Source organism: Theileria orientalis, chromosome 2 (genome assembly GCF_000740895.1).
Source record: "Theileria orientalis strain Shintoku DNA, chromosome 2, complete genome".
NCBI classification, from domain to species: domain Eukaryota; phylum Apicomplexa; class Aconoidasida; order Piroplasmida; family Theileriidae; genus Theileria; species Theileria orientalis.
The window spans coordinates 1,247,378-1,263,938 of NC_025261.1; the positions used below are offsets into that span (position 1 = coordinate 1,247,378).

Here is a 16,561-nt window from a genome sequence, read left to right on the forward strand (position 1 = left end):
TGTTTGATTGGTTATTATAACGTATATAAATACCGATCACGTAAATGTTGTTTACTTTTTATTCAACTTTGTTTTTTCCTCTGGATTATTTAATTTTTGTTAACTCGGAGATAGGCTTTTAGTATTTAAGCAACTATTCTCTGGACAGTTAAAACTACTGTAGTGAATAACTAATTAAAAAGGATTTTAGAGTTTTATTACACATTCTAGGCCATTGAGGAACCTCAAGCTAGTATAATTGAACATCGAAAGGACTCAAATTTGAAGTATTGGCTTATTTCATTAGGTCTAAGTAGTGTGTGTAGACTAAAGTGGTTCTTCGAAGCGAACTGCTTAAAATATAAGTAGTATTCACAATAACTAACGCTTTAATCTCCTAACTATCGTAGATTTGTTAAATAAGACTAATTGTTAATCGACTTTAATCGAGTTCAACTATGTCTCAAGTTGACGATCCAATGTACGTTGTCCCAAGTCCTCAATCCGACAGTGTGAGGGGACAAGTATTATCTGATCCTATATCATATTCTAATACTGTGGACGACTACACCAATAATGTTCCAGCAAGTATGTACCACTTATCTCTTATTGATAGAATTTCGTATTAGTCACTCCTTATTTAGTTATTATTCTGCTCTACATATACCTAATATTGACTTAGATGCATAATAGGTTCTATACCTTCCCATAATTACTAATATGCCTTAAACTTTAACACCGTTTACTAAATTTACTAAACAATCTTTTAATGAATCTTTTTAGGCTATGATAATCAAATCTTACTTGACGGCGGCTTTGGTATTCCTAATATAGGAACTCCTGACACCTTGTCCAGTGTTGAGCACAATACGGTGGAGCCGTTGCCCGATCGGCCAAGTGTTTCACCCACTTCTGCCAATTCCATGCCTGGTAGGACCAGCAGTATGCCTAATACGACCAACGTTGGTGTCAGTAACGCCTTGATACCTGGGCCCAATGGGGCTAGGAGGGGAGCCAGGAACTCCAGTAACAACTTATCTGAGATCACATCACCCTACACATACAGGCCTCCTACGAGACAGTCGTCCATTCCCACGAGAAATAATGTAGGTGAATATTTTTGCTATTTAGTCCACATTACTCTACTTATTATTGGTTTTACGTCCCTATATAGATACAAAATACCATTTAGCACCATATATTTAGCAGTACTAGTTATCGGGTTTTATTCAATGTTGTTCTAATTATTGGGCATCTACCTACACTGTTTGTGTTTACTATGTGTGTTATCTGGGGTTAACAAAATTCGCCCCATCCTTTTACACACTCAGTACCTACACACACGTACTCATAAACTAGTCAAGAGATACTTCTACAATCTACCTATGTCTTCTAGTATTTGGAATTACTAACCATTTCCTAACTACCTATTAATAACATGATTTAGCGCCATTTGATTGCAAATCAGTCAGAACTATTACGACTTCAACAGGAATTGACCAGGTACCACGCCTCTCTACACCCTGCGCTATGCGTAAGTTTCGTGCTGTATAACTTTTATTTAGAATTCTCCGAGGTTGGCAAATCAAAATCGACGTGTGAATAGGGGCCCTGGCCTGGCCAATCCCAATTCTAACCCCAATCCCAGTCTCCCCTTTATTTCCCAGGGTCTGCGGGGCAGCCCTACTGCAGTGGGCGCTGGCGACAGTCTGTTCGGAGTAGACTTCAATGCATCTTTTCCTCCCGGTGGTGTTCCCATTGAGAACATTTGTATCTCCGACGGCCGCCCTATCATGGCTAGTCAACCCGCTTACGGCTTCAACTACTTCGACCGCGTTTACAACGACAACACACAGTACCTCACGACTCACTCTGGCATTCGCAACTTCGTCCCAAGTCCAAGAACCGCTGGCCGGTCTAGCGTGCCGAGCAGCTACGTCGCCAGTAGCATGCCTACCAGTCGTACCAGTAGCATGCCTAGCAGTCGGAACAGCAGCCCTCGACGGAACCAGTATTTTATGCGCAGCCCTGCGAACACCTTCGCAATGAACAGCAACAGCACCAACTACTTCGTTCCCGGCGGAGCCAACGTTCCTCTCAGCTCTCATGGCTCCAATATCAACTTTTTGTCCATGCCCACCGCGTCAATAAACATGATGGAGCCCGTAGAAGTGAGGCTTCCTCAGGAGATAATCGAGTCTTTTCCCGTTAACAACTACACAACCAACTCCAACGACGTCGACGATAACTCGAAAACCTGCTCCGTATGCCTTGAGGAATACCAGGAAGGGGTCGAAATCAAAAGACTGCCGTGCACGCACTTTTACCACAAAAACTGCATAGACCTTTGGCTGAACAAGAGTACTATATGTCCGATTTGCAAGTTTGACTTCATAGTAATGCTCCAGTTTTAATTTACTATGAAATTTTTTGTACACAAATTATTAAGTATATGCTCGTTTATATACACACATACAAAGGTGTAAGTATATATGTTTACGTACGACTATAGGCGAGTAGGTAGTTATGTGATTGATCGATGGCTAGCTAATGTTATTGAGAAAAGGGGATAGGTAGTTGGAGAGTTAAAAAATGAATTGTGTTCTTATTTTCATCCTAATTACTAAGATTGTTAAGGGAGGGGAAAACCCTGATTCTCCGAAAACTTCTGATCCGAATGATAGGGGCTTGTTAACCAAAGTGTCAAACACCGAAGTTGCTGTTGTACAAAACGGTTCTATAAAGGAGCAGTGCAACAACGTAAGGCCGCTAATCCAATACGACAAGGCCTTTTGCCACGAAAATTGTATTCAGGTGGCCGAAGATTGTAAATTGGCAGCTGACCCTGTACACTGTGTAGCCAAATTAAAAAATAAGAGCGTAGAGAGGAATCTGTTTTTTAAAAAATGTAGATTTGCAGATCATTTTCAAAAATTGGTGGACAATAAATCAAATAGCTATACGAACAAGTGTTTCTTGACAAAGTCGGTGTACAGAGACTCATGGGTCGACACCGCTAACAAAAGCTGCCATTGCGCACTGGTAAACGCAGAGCCGTGCTCAGAAGAGGAGATTGAAAACTCGGAAGACACACTGGAGGAGCTGAGAAACTTGGCAATTTGTCCAAGGTTTGACCACGAAAAGTTTAGAATCGACAATAAGTCAATATTCTCGATAGGCATCGGCAAAGGGAAGAAGATACACTGCCCAAAGCTGTGGATGCTGACGAATAATAGCCCAGAGAGGCCAAACCTGCCAATGAAGGGAGTTGATTTGGAAATAAGCAGCGTGGAAGATGGAGAACTAAGTAAATTCTGCCAACACGGACCAGTATACTCGGCATATTCTACGCAAAGTTCAAGTAAAGGTACACAAATGCATATAGAAGCAAATTAGAGTAAATGAAGCAAATAATACCTAGGTTGGGACTATAGCTGTGACGACGTAAAGGCGCTGGACTCTAAATGGAAAAATTCGTGCCAAGAAATGTGTAGAAAAGTGGACAAGCACTGCTCAAAGTTCGATTCGCAGCTAATAGAGTGTTTGAAGCAAAGGCTGACGACGGGAGAAGAGCAGAGGTTATTTTCCAAATACAACTGCTATTTCCCAGAAGGTAAGGGCAAACGTACATGTACATACATATGTACACACACATATACACACTTATATACACAGACACATATATGTATATATATATATATATGCAAACTTATGAGTATAAATATGTATTTGTACAGTAATGCTGTTATGCATAGCTGTATAAACAGAGTTACACATACACAGAACAATATTAGTTAAAGAAGAATAGTATAGATTAATAGTTAGAAGCGAAGAGAAAGTAGTTATGTTTTATGGCAGAGGAATATTGAAAATGTAGATAAGCTAGTGGGAGAAATGGAACACTGTGAGCTGGTGTACAGAGACTCGGAAAATAAAGAGGAATGTTTATCGCTGTGCGAATTCTCAAAGGAGTATTGCGGAGTAAATCTGAATGAAACGAAACAGGAGTGTATGAAAGAAATATTTGAAGAAAAAAATGAAAATAAAGAAGCATATAAAGATGAGGAGATAAAGAAAATGATGGAGACGTTTAAAACAAACTGCAAATTTAAAAGGAATAACCTGGGAAAAGGATATATGTTCTGTAAACTGAAAAAGAGAAAGTGCGATTACACAGCATGGTCAGAATGGTCACAGTGTAGCGGTAGCTGTATAGACTACGATAACATACCAATAAGATATAGGAAGAGAAGGCTGACAGGAAACGGAGACTGCATAGAGGAAAAACTAGGAACACTAGAGTTCCAAATATGCTCAAACCTGCCGACGTGTAGATACAGGCAGTGGATAACGAAGGACTTCACAGAGTCGGAGGTAATAGGAAACTTTGACAAGATCAAGGAAGAGTCCGAGGAGAGAAGTCAGCAGAAGTGGATAACAATAGCACTCAATATGCACCCGGAAATCATGAGGTCGAAGTACAACGTAAACCTGCAAGACGAAGAGGAGGTGGAAAACGGAGAAAAGTATGTGATAAGGAAGGCAGTGATCGTCACGACGTTTGAACAGACGGAGTGCAGCTGCCCCAAAGGCTACAAGGAGATCAGCTTCGCAACCTTCATAAAAAGCAGGAACCTGAAGGAGCAGCTGGAACAGCTCTGCAGAAACGACGCATACAGCCAGCTGGTCTTCGATAGCAGAGGAAGGTACGTCTTCTACTGCAACATAGGCCTCGTGATCAAGGAGGTGGAAAGGGCGACCTGCGACGACCCGGACAGCAAGGAGTACGTGGCCTGCAGAAAGGAAGAAGGATACCTGGAAAAAATAAAGGAGAAGAAGGTGAGACTGCTGGTGAAGAGCGTAATAGGACTGGCGGCAATGATGGGAACGATGCTGATGTTGCTGTGCTGTATGTACATAAAGGGGTACAGAATAAGGAGAAGATAAAAGGACAAGGATAAGTAGGAATGGTGTAAAGAAGATTAATGGACAAGGATAAGTAGGAATGGTGTAAAGAAGATGAATAAATAAGGACAAAAAGGCAGGGTGTAGAGAAGATTAATGGATAATGGCAAGGAGGCAGGGCAAGGTGTAAAGAATTAAAAGAAGATCAGTGAGAAAGAGATGATAAGGAATAGAATAAGATAGAGGAAAGGGCAATGGAAGGGGAAAAAATTGGAATAATTGAGTAGATGAGAGGGGTATGAAAGAAAGAAGGAGGTGTAAGAGGAATTGGTAAAAAAGAAAGGAAAATTAAGGTAAAAGTAGCAATAATAGAAGCAATATTTTAAGGAAGTTTGAGTATTAGAAGTAAATTGGGCCGTTTGAAGAAGTTGACTGTATAGTGTTGTCGGAAAATGAGGTATCAAAAAACTGTAGACAAATGACACAATAACTTCATTATTTTCACGATTTATATTAATTATATCATCTGTTCGCAGAATTTATAACTTTTAATCATTAAACTCTAAAATCTTTTTAAATTTTACAGCTTATTCACCTTGACACTACACAATCTGTGCCTGTATGCACATTTTGGATAATTTGTTCAGTTGAGAAGCGAATTTAACAAAATTATTGCAATTACAAGCTATTAGGAAATAGCAATATCACTTACAGCAAAGTAGAAAGTGAACATAGGCCTGGAATATAGATAACATGCTCATCTCAACAGTTGCGAGGAACCTGAGTAGGTCAACTGGGAGATTCTACTCAAATTTATCAGCAGCCTTAGCCCAGAATTTAAGATTAAAGAGTAAAAACACTGATTTGGAGAGCGGAGGCACAAAGGGAAACTTAGGGTATCTACACCCGGGAAAAAGGCACATGAGCCACGGCCATGGGCACGACGACCACCACGGACACGGAGCCCACCACCACGAGGAGCCGCCGCACTACGCGTACAGAGGGGACGGGCTGCCGAGCGTAAAGTGCGAAGAGCTGCAGCACATGCTTCACATGAACGAGAGGCTCAAGGCGAAGCTGAGCGAAAGGCCAGCGCCGCACCCCGCGGAGTCGCACCTGGAGACGAGCGACAAGGTGGACCCGGAGACGATGGAAGTGTACACGGAGCTGCAGCTGTTGTACAACAAGGTCCTGGCGGCAAACTGGCACGACACAGTGCAGCTGACGATGAACATGGACATCTGGGTGAGCAACCTGGATAAGCTGAGGAGGCGAGGAAGGGACCTGCCGCACGTGCAGGTGCAGGCGCTGCTCTCGGAGACGCTGAAGCTGTTTGACCTGGTCTACCAGGTCGAGGACCTGCAGGACCACCTCTACGAGCTAATGGAGGAGCTGACGCCGGGGCCGGACTCGGAGGCCGACCACGCGCAGAACGCAGTGAGCAACCTGAAGGAGCACCTGCGGGAAGTGCTCGCGAGGTACCAGGAGATGAAGCGGCTGTACCCGGAGTACACGGTGAAGCTGAAGGAGAGCGTGGGCTACACGCTGGCGGTGCTGAGGCAGCGCTACACGTTCGACTGGCCGGAGGAGCACAGCTACTTTTATTGAAAACTAACGTTTAATATCATAAATATACTCACAGTCTATGTTATACGAACCACCGATACCGTATGCATGACGGATGGCAGTTACGTGTTATAAGAACAGTAGGTACAGTATGGATACCAGTTGTATGTTACAAAAACGGGTACAGTATGTTTGGCATTTACGTGGCAGATGGAAGTTACAGGGTAGATAAAGTAAAAATGTTCTAATTATTGGACAAGGTAGATATACCATGTAGGCAATAAAAAGGGAATTAGAGTATGCTGAGGAAATATTAGGATTAAGAGAATCAAGCCTTGAATTGAGATTCGATGGTGTCGGACTTCCTAAACAAATTAAAAAAGAAAAAACTATACTTGAGAGATTTATCGATGTATCTTGAGTTTATCTTAATATATGGGAAGATTGGAAAGTATCCGATTGCAAAGCCGGCACAAAAACAAAAAATAGTGTGAACGATAGTAGAACTCATGGAGCCACCCCTGATAACACCTAATATTGCGCCTATTTGGGCTCCACTAATACCACCAATGATCATGGCCCTGGAGCCAACGAGTAAAAATGAGACTGCAAGAATCATGAAACTGAATCCAAGAGCCAGAACAGAGTAATTCAGCATGTATCCTACGAAACAACCCAGGCCGTTTCCTATCAAGGCACTAAGCAATATCCACCAGCCGCCTCCATTCATGTACTTTTTTGCAAAACCCTAAAAAGTTGTAATGATGTTTGTACACAGAAATAAACTCGTTACTTTAGATAAAGTTGTCTAAGAACATAAAAATGAGTCCATAATGACCAATCGGCTGGAACCTACCTTTGAAAAAAGTCTTGAAGTCTGCCACATCACTAGCATTAGAATTACGGTGTTCAGTGCGACTACCAGACATACTCCAACGAGGTTGTCTCTGGTTGCTATAAGGTCGTTCTCTCCCTCGAAGTCATCCACGGAAAGTAAACTATTTGGAGGCAATTCATCTTCAGGTGTGTCTTTAGATACTCGCCTAGGATAAGTTATAGTTGTGATATGCCTCCGGGTCCGCTGTTTATGAGAAACACCATGACCACACCTCGAAAAGGTGATGGACAGTAAAAAGAAAATAAAAATTCTAAAATAAAACATAATATTTAATAAAATAAAATTTATGTGCCAAGGTGTTCCGAAGGAATCAACATAAAACTTTAAGAATAGTGGACATTTGGCATTTTATTGATAAAATAAGTCTAGTACATACTGACAGATAACTAATTGGTTGTCATTGAGAAGGACAACCGTCTATGTTAACATAAACCGTGCAAACGATGAAAAGAAAGTTAGCGGAATTTGATCAAACTTCTTCTTTTACTGATGTAAATAATCAACAGTATACTTGATATAACACCTATAATTCCCATAAGCGTCGCCACGATGTACACTTCAATCAACGTAGGCTCTCCATAACAGCTGATAAAGGTCATCTCGTCGTCCTCATTGCAGAGTTGCTTGATAGACTCAAAGTCCTCCTTAATGAAGCTTTTGGACAAGCAGGAAAATCTGTAGAAATTGCCTGAGTTTGAAAATAAAATTGATCTCATTTTGTTTAAGCAGACTAGATCTAGCAGCTTGATCCAACGCTTGCTGTTCAGCGACTCTTCAATGCTACACGCGTGAGTGTTCGATGGGCAGCTACATCTGTTCGTCTAAAGTAATCATTGAGTAGCTCATACACTTGCACATGTACTTAAATAATTTCTAGTAGAGAAAACTAGTAGCTGCGTAGTCAATTAACTTGTATGATCAGTTTCGTATTTTGCAATTGTTTCTGTCCCAAGTATATGTTGCAATTTCTGTTGATCATGTCCTTGTTAAAAATTTTACTGGATGATTCAGTAACACTCAAATCTTTTCCTTTCATTATATCAACTCCCGAGGGTTTCGCAACTAAGCTTTCCATGTGGTCCGATTCACTGATAATAATTGACGATCTATTGCTGAAGTTATTCCAGCGGCTTTTGGTACCAGATGTATCAACAAACGAAGACACATTCTCCAGATTGTCAATGATGGGCGATGTTAAAATTTGTATAAGCTGATGTATTTCGTTACAGTAAGGATCATCATTGGTTTGGTTTCTGTATCTAATCCTAATTTTTATGTTTACATTCAATCCTTTAACAATTTCATTTATAACATCGTTAGTTATTCCACTTTTAATACCTCTTTTCATTAAATCGTTTACAATTTGAAGTTTAACTGAATTAAATAGATTTATTTTATTTCCATTTGAGGCAATATTTGTATTATTATTTTTGTCAGCTACAGGGCTGTGTTTAACAGTGTTTTGGAACCATTCAGAGTATTTTGTATAATTACATTTAATGTGCTTACAAAATATTAGGCCACTTCCAATTACTTTTCTCCTTTTAAATTTACAGTTTTGGACACTTTTGCTTGGTCTAGATGAACTATAATGATCCAATATACACTGCCTAGTTTTGATATTAACATTTCTATGATGCTGTCTATTTTTACAGTCATATACTGCATTTGTTGCCAATTCCTTACACCGATTGTTTGATTTATTTAGTGTGCACAATTCTCCAACTAGTTTGTCATCATTATCAACTAATTTAATGGCCTCTAACGTTTTAGATTGTTCTAATAGGTTTGTTTTTCTGCTGATTTTATCGATAAAACACTCAACTAGTTCCTTTTGGTCCAATTTATTATGCATATTCATACATCTTTTTTCAACCTGTTTACAAACATTTTTACAATCATCAGTGGTTATAGCATATCCTGGTTGGCTACCGCTTACATTGCTAACACTAGTATCTGGTTCACTATATATATTGTTACAATTTATCAGTAGTAAATTGTCTGGTATTTTTTCAAAATGGATATTTCCAGTTGAACAAAAGTTAGCTAATTTTTCATCGCTGGCAAATTTATCATATGTTAACACTTTTACATACTTAAAAGGCATTACTATCCTCTCGTTGTCAGACAGTGAAATGTACTTCTGTATTTTATTTATGCTTCTATTTCTATATTTACTGACGTCGGTAAATAACCTGGTTTCGTTAAGGCTGCTAATGTAACTGTAATTGTCATTTAATATGTGTTGGTTGTTTTTGTTAAAGTATATTTCATTGCTGTTACAAGGGACGGTACCTTTTGGACACTTGCAACTACCATTATTTGTCCAACTCTTCGTCGAATCGTCATATAAGCTGTTGTATAATAAACACATTTCATTTTCATATTTATTTACAATATCAGCATAACTGGCAATGCTAGTTTGTTTAGGGTCATTGGAATTTGAAAATACACATTTCTTTAGATTTTCACACCTTTTTACATTACTTTCGCACTTAATATTTATTAACAGATGCCTTTGGGGCTCCCTTGTTTGTAAATCTGACTCGCATGGAGCGTCACAGGCTGACCAATTATAGTCACTGTCGCACTCCTTACTGTAATCTATTTTATTTTCCACACTCAATTGTGTCTCAGTCAACTTTCTTTTGATATTTAAGTCTTCAGGCTTCATTTTACAATCAGGGTTCCAAATAAAGAAATACATCTTTTTTGGAGTTTCAGTCTGGCTATCATTTCCAGCGTCCTGATCATCTTCACCATTTTCTTTTGTTTCATTATAGTTACGATAATAGCACAACTTATCACACTCGACTAAGTCTGTGCAATCTCTCTTCTCCATTATTTCTGACTCATAATCTTTATTAGATTCAGCGTATATTAGCCTTGTTCTAGATTCGTAAGCCTTATTTATTCCGTCATCACACACACTACTGCACTTACTCCAACTACTCCACTCTGAATATATTTCAGGCAAATGCGGAATTTCATCATTTACAATCTCTTCTACAGGTAAGGTTTCTTCTGGTTTTTTCTCATCCTCTTTTTTCGTTTCAACCTTTGCTGTGTCATCAACTGGTTTTTTACCAGCTTTATTGCTATAATAACTCAAAATAGAGTCTTTATTTTCGTTTATAAATTCATTCAGGCCTTCTAACTCTATGATTTCGCAGTTTTGGGATCTTTCTTTATAGCAATTCAAGAATTCGCCAATTTCTCCAATTAAACACTCACGCAAATACAAACTGCTAATGCACTCGCTGTAGCAACTGCGCTTACTTCTGTAGTTCAAACGACGTGTAAACATACAAATTTGTTTTATGGTTGTAAAATTAGATTTTTCGACAAACAAAACGTCCAACCTAGGGCCCTTACTTATACCCCTGGTTTTTGCTATCCAGCGGAAACCAACTTGAATATTATATCTTTTCATGATACTACTGTATGGACTCCTTATTGCGCCAGCTGTATACAAATCATTAACACTCTGCCTAACGTCAGTCACCAAAGTGGATTCATAGGTAGTTATTCCAAACATAGATTTATGATCGAAATTAAATCCCAAACTGATGTTGACTGCAACTTTATCCAAATTTCTAGACTCAACCTGTAAGTACTTTAGCTCAGTTTGGTAGAGTGAACTTGAGTTTAATTCATTTTTTGAAATTGCCAAATAACCCAGAACCACGCTTTTCACTTCAGGCTTAGAATTTACATAAAAATCTACAAAATATCTTTTGTTATAATGCATTAACGATGTGTAAATCACTGGCAAAACATCTGATGTTGTTCTCAGGCTATCATTCTGTATCTGTGTAATTACAACCCATTCCAAACTAGGGTCCAACGGCAATTTAACAATATTGTTTGTTTCTGATTGTATGGAACCTACAATAATCTGGTTTTTCATATCACTCGAATGGTTTCCATGACTAACCGCAAGGTATTCCACCTTTTCACTAACTTCACCATCCTTTTCAAAACATTTTTTATCACATTCCATGAACAGAAACCTAACCTTAAAGTTGACATTTGTGACATTTTTAACCAAAACCTTTAAGTTGCTTCCATAGTCTTGTGGTATTGCTGTAAAAACGACTGGATTTTCTATTTCATTTTTAAAATTCCGAGTTTTCCATTTCTTGTTCGTCACATTCGGATTATCATGGTAATATTCTACTCAAATTTAAAATAAAACATTAAGTAACTATATGCATAAGTTTAACTCAAATACAATAGTTAACGGTATACTAAGTAAACGTAATACTTTTCTTCATATACTTGTTCCATGAGAAGGAGGCATGTTCAGGGTCTATGCTATCTAAACATCATCATTATTATTTTAAATAACTTGGTAGAAATCCACATTGGCTCGACACATTCCTGAAGAACATCTTCTCCAAACACTGTATAAAATATTCTCTAGGAACTTGATCATATTTGGCGGTACAGTCCCTCATGTAATATCTGCAAAGTGACAAACAAAACTCTTCATCCTTTTGATCATAAGGGTAAAATAGTCCACAGTCGAATGCTTGTACTAATCAAATCAATTATATCCATACTAGTGTGTGTCGCTAATTGATATTACGTTAAATATTACTAGTGAGAATACTAATTATCTGAATAAAGATTAACTTTTAAAACAACTGTATTGGAGATATTTGAACTTTGGTTTCTTGTCGGTACAATTTTTATAAACAGAAACATCTAGCACACAGTTAGTTTTATTTCTACAAATTGACCATGTTTCTTCAAAAACATCAAAATCTTTGGAATTACAGGTAATGTAAGAGTTTACAATTCCTATATAATGGCCAGCTGGACAGCTAAATCTAGGTAACTCGGTTGAATGTATTGTGTAAATTTTGTCTGGGACAGATTCTTCGACTTCATCTAATCAACTATATTATTTTAAGCTTTAACCTTTATCAGTTTCTGCGATACCTAATTCATTTAATGATTTTTGTATATATTAATTCATGTACATCATATCATTCTATCTAGAATTTACAGAAAATCTTAAAGGGGATGAAGCTTATATAAAGTAGTAAACGTATAATAGAATGTTTTTTAGTGCATATATTAAATATTAACTTTTGGGCGGCATTGTTTGCGAAAGAGCTCTATCTTTACTTGATGCAGCGGCTAAACTTCTTTTTAAGGACCTACGAAACTTAATTGTTTTAAAACTAACTCCAAAGTGCTGCCCTTGGTTTTCTTTACTGGAGATCGAATATTGTAACATTGGGAGACGTTTATATACTTATTGTTTAACTCATACTGTACTATAAAATAAATAAACAAAAACATGAATTCCAAGAAATATATTCTCATTTTTCCATATATATTTACACATTTAATATATATACTAAATTATAGACCAAATATATTATATTAAAAGGTACTATAATAAGTCGAATAAGAATATTGGAAGGAATGTGACAAGGATGAGTCATGAACAAGTGGTATGTGAGTAATTAACAAGGAATCTAAGGGAATTTGAATATGTGTTCAAATAAAACAATCTGATTTCGAATCTTTAGTTATATAAAACACATTGTAAGCAGGTATAATTTACTAAGTTAAACCGATTGTGATAACTGTATAATGAATAAATCAACCTTATTATTTACGCAACCTCCCAATATTAATTATTACACACTTTTTTTATTTAACCTTATATTCTATTTAAAACCACTTTAAAACAAATTATTATATTTTTCATGACAAATACTCAATTATATTCTATGGAATCTTCTTTAATATTTATATGGCGGTTCCTAAAAATAAACGAAGTAAATCAAAAATAAAACAGAGGACAAACATTATTTTTTTCGATCAACTTTGTGGAAACTGGAGACGAAGAAGAGAGTGGTACCACAAATATATACAATATTGATTTGATTATCATTTGTTATCAGTATTCTTTTGATATTGGGAATGATAGTTTGCAGGTTTTACAGAAGATTATCTATTGAAAAGTTCTTACCGCCTAATCCTGAAGGAAACTTCGGAGCGAATAGACCCGTTTTATTCCCAGGATTCTGGTCCAGGTACTACTTTATAGCTTTTCAATTATTTCACAGATTAATACGTAGTATATGTACGTATTTAAAATTCATTAAAAATCACATACCAGTTTATTTAAATTTAATTATTGCACTTATGTATAAATGATACAAACGGATATATATTCTGTAGTTTTGTCGCTAATTCCCTGAATTTACTCAAAAGGACTCCCAAGTGACTTTAATTTATTCTCATCGCCTGTATTTCTACACACATACACTGTACAATAATATTCTAACTCATGATATTTGTATTTAGTCAATGTGTAGCAGATTTAATTTTAAAACAGACTCTGAAAAACAACGTGGTGGGGATTTATACTAACCAGTTTAAACATCTTTTGACACATTTTATAGATCGCACAGTTACAAATAAATGAGACTTTTTAACGGACTTTTCAGAATCCCACAACAATTCCCAAAAAGGTTCAGTCACGACCAGATTCGTAGACTAGGTCAGGCTCCACAGGGGAATAACGTGGACAATGTAAGTTGATACTGCTAAAAGACTTTAAATATTTTCCCCTATTCTATTTACTTTTGTATTTCATTAGTTAATTCCCTTAATTTTTTAACTTTGACTTTAACTCTGACACTAACTCTGACTAATTGATATACAGATTGAATCAGCCTGGGAGGAGGCGAAACGTTTTTTCTATAGACCCTCGTATAGTTACCAGGAATTTGCTAAAAGAGTAGAATGTGTTCGTCTATTTCTGTTTTGGGGCCTGGTTACTGGCCTTGCAGCCGACTTAGTTTTTAGGCCTTTGAAGACCAACTTCTGGTTCACCTTTAACTTCAAGGACCGATTTAAGCCTAAGGAGCCTACGAGTCTACCGCCTTTAAACGAGAATCACATGACCGACGCCTCTATGGAATACAATAGAATATGCAACTTTTAATTTTTTATTCATTCTACCATTCAGTATTTTATTTTAAATATATTTTTCCACAGTCGCACGTGTGAAGAATACTCATACATACATGTATACATATATATATATGTGTGTTACAACTCTACAGTGTAGATACTCGATTTTACACGATTAAAAGGGTTATGAAATATAAATAAGGTGTAGTACAAATGTGAAAAAAATTAGGACAAGACTGATAACAAGGTGTTCTTCTGTTCTGTGGTGAGTGTTTCGGGGAATATTACATCAAATTCTAGAATTAAGTCCCCCTTTTCGCTTGGATTTTTTGACAGCGGCATCCCTTCTCTCGAAATAACCTTCTTTGACTTATGTGAAACTACTTCAGTAACTCTAACCGTAAGTCTGCGATTGTCCAAAGTGGTAAGAACAGCATTAAAACCGGTCAAAGCCTATGCGTTATTTTATTATTTTATATGTGTGATAAGTGATACTGGTCTGCACATACTGGGTAATCCACTCACCTTAACTAGAGGCACAGTAAATTTGTAAATTAAATTATTTCCGTCACGTATGAATCGAGAATGTTTTTTAGTCTTTATTATACTACACAATTATTGTTTTTCAATCGTCATACATTGCATTAGTATGCTAATATTTCGTATATATCTGATTACACGTGGTAAAAACCTACAATATGAGATCGCCTGGATATGCCATTGGGGACTGCTGGTCTCCTTCTCCTGTAAACGTCAACTTTGTTCCATCTTTCCATCCCTGAAGATTGTTATTAACTGCTGTTGTCAATCGGAAGTATTAGAAACCACCACCAAGTCACTACCTACTACTACCCATACCACTAATCACTACCTACTACTAACCATACCACTAGTCACTACTTTATATTCACGTAAGTGATACCTAGTATAAAAATAGCTACTATAGTTATTTATCTACGTTCATACTGGTTTAATATCTATCTTTAGCGTGTGCTCCTCTTTGTATTGACTGTTTCCATTGAAGCGTTTGCGCGTAACCTTCATCTTTTTAAACGTGCCGCTATACAGTTCCTCTAGAGTGAGCGGCAGCTCCAACTCATAGTTTGGGCTCTTTTGCTTTTCCTGCTGCATGTGGAACCCGTCGTTAAAGCCACTTATGTCTTCGAATCCTCCGAAGGGGAAGCCACGATCCGATCCGAATATTTTACGGAACAGCTCACTAGGGTCGACTCCAGTATCTACGAATTTGCGATTAGCGGCGTTAGATGCCTGATAACTGCCACAACACAACTAGCTGCTAATTACATAACTAATGTAGTTGAACGTACAGACGTAGGTGTGAGAACCTCCTTGTTCAGGGCCTGCGGTTCCCTTCAGGCCTTCCTCTCCGAATTGATCGTAAATTCTACGTTTTTCTGGATCCGATAACACGTCGTAGGCCTCAGATACGTTCTTAAACATCTCCTCAGCCTAATAAAACATTAAATTAGCAAATAAGGCGTCAATAAGTCGTGCTTCGACATACTGATGTAAATTGACTTAATAACTAACCTTCTTCTTCGAATTTGGATCCTGGTGTTTATCAGGATGCCATTGCATCGCCAATTTTCTGTATGCCTTTTTCAGTTCAGAGTCGTTACATCCTCGCTTAACTCCCAAAATAGAATAATAGTCCTAAATCTTGTTAACTTATATGAACATACCTTTCCCATTTTGTACAAAATTTAAAACATTAATAAATCCAATAAACTACATGAAATTAGGCTACAATTAATCTAAATGATAATAAATTTAAAATGTCAAGTCGTAGTGCCCAAGGTACACTCCGTTGTTAAATTATTATCTTCTGAATTTTATTATCCTTTTAATTTCAGAATTTAAATTTTAATTGAAGTTAAATTTATGAAATTTAAATATTCACTTTTAAATACTTGAGTTTATTTTGTATTAAACTGATTTTGTCACGTTACTTTAACTTTTAGCTTTGAATTCTTTTTAGTCTGAATTGACTAACTTTCTATTTTCTATAGGAGTTAATGGTAATCAACATGCACTTAGTGATATTTAAAACTTCAAACTCATGTTTAGAGTCAATACTCCACATTCATCTACACACCCGCCTGCTCATCTACGTTTTAGGTATATTAGCTCTATATTAACACAAATACGCACTAGACAACTGAAATACAATAGATAATTAAGTTGAACTATATTTACAGTTAAATTATAAGAGGAATTAGAAGCTAAAACAGTGCTGCAAGCTGACGGTCG

The 16,561-nt window shown here is 37.2% G+C and overlaps 7 protein-coding genes across 7 annotated transcripts; 4 read left to right on the forward strand and 3 right to left on the reverse strand.

The window, feature by feature from the left end:
* Positions 1–437: 437 nt before the first annotated feature.
* TOT_020000605 (uncharacterized protein) lies at positions 438–2,393 on the forward strand (the record flags this gene model as incomplete). Its single annotated transcript, XM_009692352.1, has 4 exons — positions 438–567; positions 763–1,085; positions 1,427–1,513; positions 1,545–2,393. The coding sequence occupies 4 exons, from the start codon at positions 438–440 to the stop codon at positions 2,391–2,393; spliced, it is 1,389 nt and encodes a 462-aa protein (XP_009690647.1).
* A 178-nt stretch (positions 2,394–2,571) lies between these two features.
* On the forward strand, positions 2,572–6,492 carry TOT_020000606 (uncharacterized protein; the record flags this gene model as incomplete). Its single annotated transcript, XM_009692353.1, has 4 exons — positions 2,572–3,346; positions 3,401–3,592; positions 3,815–4,883; positions 5,736–6,492. The coding sequence occupies 4 exons, from the start codon at positions 2,572–2,574 to the stop codon at positions 6,490–6,492; spliced, it is 2,793 nt and encodes a 930-aa protein (XP_009690648.1).
* An 87-nt stretch (positions 6,493–6,579) lies between these two features.
* TOT_020000607 (conserved hypothetical protein) lies at positions 6,580–7,695 on the reverse strand (the record flags this gene model as incomplete). Its single annotated transcript, XM_009692354.1, has 4 exons — positions 6,580–6,815; positions 6,841–7,198; positions 7,289–7,531; positions 7,687–7,695. 4 exons carry the CDS (start codon positions 7,693–7,695, stop codon positions 6,580–6,582), a joined length of 846 nt encoding a protein of 281 aa, XP_009690649.1.
* A 108-nt stretch (positions 7,696–7,803) lies between these two features.
* TOT_020000608 (thrombospondin, type I repeat containing protein) lies at positions 7,804–12,596 on the reverse strand (the record flags this gene model as incomplete). The annotated part of the gene is made up of 6 exons (XM_009692355.1): positions 7,804–8,169; positions 8,259–11,524; positions 11,616–11,669; positions 11,700–11,888; positions 11,987–12,244; positions 12,446–12,596. 6 exons carry the CDS (start codon positions 12,594–12,596, stop codon positions 7,804–7,806), a joined length of 4,284 nt encoding a protein of 1,427 aa, XP_009690650.1.
* Positions 12,597–13,121: 525 nt separating this feature from the next.
* Positions 13,122–13,598, forward strand: TOT_020000609 (conserved hypothetical protein; the record flags this gene model as incomplete). The annotated part of the gene is made up of 3 exons (XM_009692356.1): positions 13,122–13,225; positions 13,306–13,404; positions 13,553–13,598. 3 exons carry the CDS (start codon positions 13,122–13,124, stop codon positions 13,596–13,598), a joined length of 249 nt encoding a protein of 82 aa, XP_009690651.1.
* Positions 13,599–13,795: 197 nt separating this feature from the next.
* On the forward strand, positions 13,796–14,321 carry TOT_020000610 (conserved hypothetical protein; the record flags this gene model as incomplete). Its single annotated transcript, XM_009692357.1, has 2 exons — positions 13,796–13,906; positions 14,040–14,321. 2 exons carry the CDS (start codon positions 13,796–13,798, stop codon positions 14,319–14,321), a joined length of 393 nt encoding a protein of 130 aa, XP_009690652.1.
* Positions 14,322–14,515: 194 nt separating this feature from the next.
* Positions 14,516–16,002, reverse strand: TOT_020001071 (molecular chaperone; the record flags this gene model as incomplete). Its single annotated transcript, XM_009692358.1, has 7 exons — positions 14,516–14,743; positions 14,816–14,897; positions 14,986–15,068; positions 15,257–15,528; positions 15,619–15,760; positions 15,842–15,964; positions 15,994–16,002. 7 exons carry the CDS (start codon positions 16,000–16,002, stop codon positions 14,516–14,518), a joined length of 939 nt encoding a protein of 312 aa, XP_009690653.1.
* Positions 16,003–16,561: the final 559 nt, after the last annotated feature.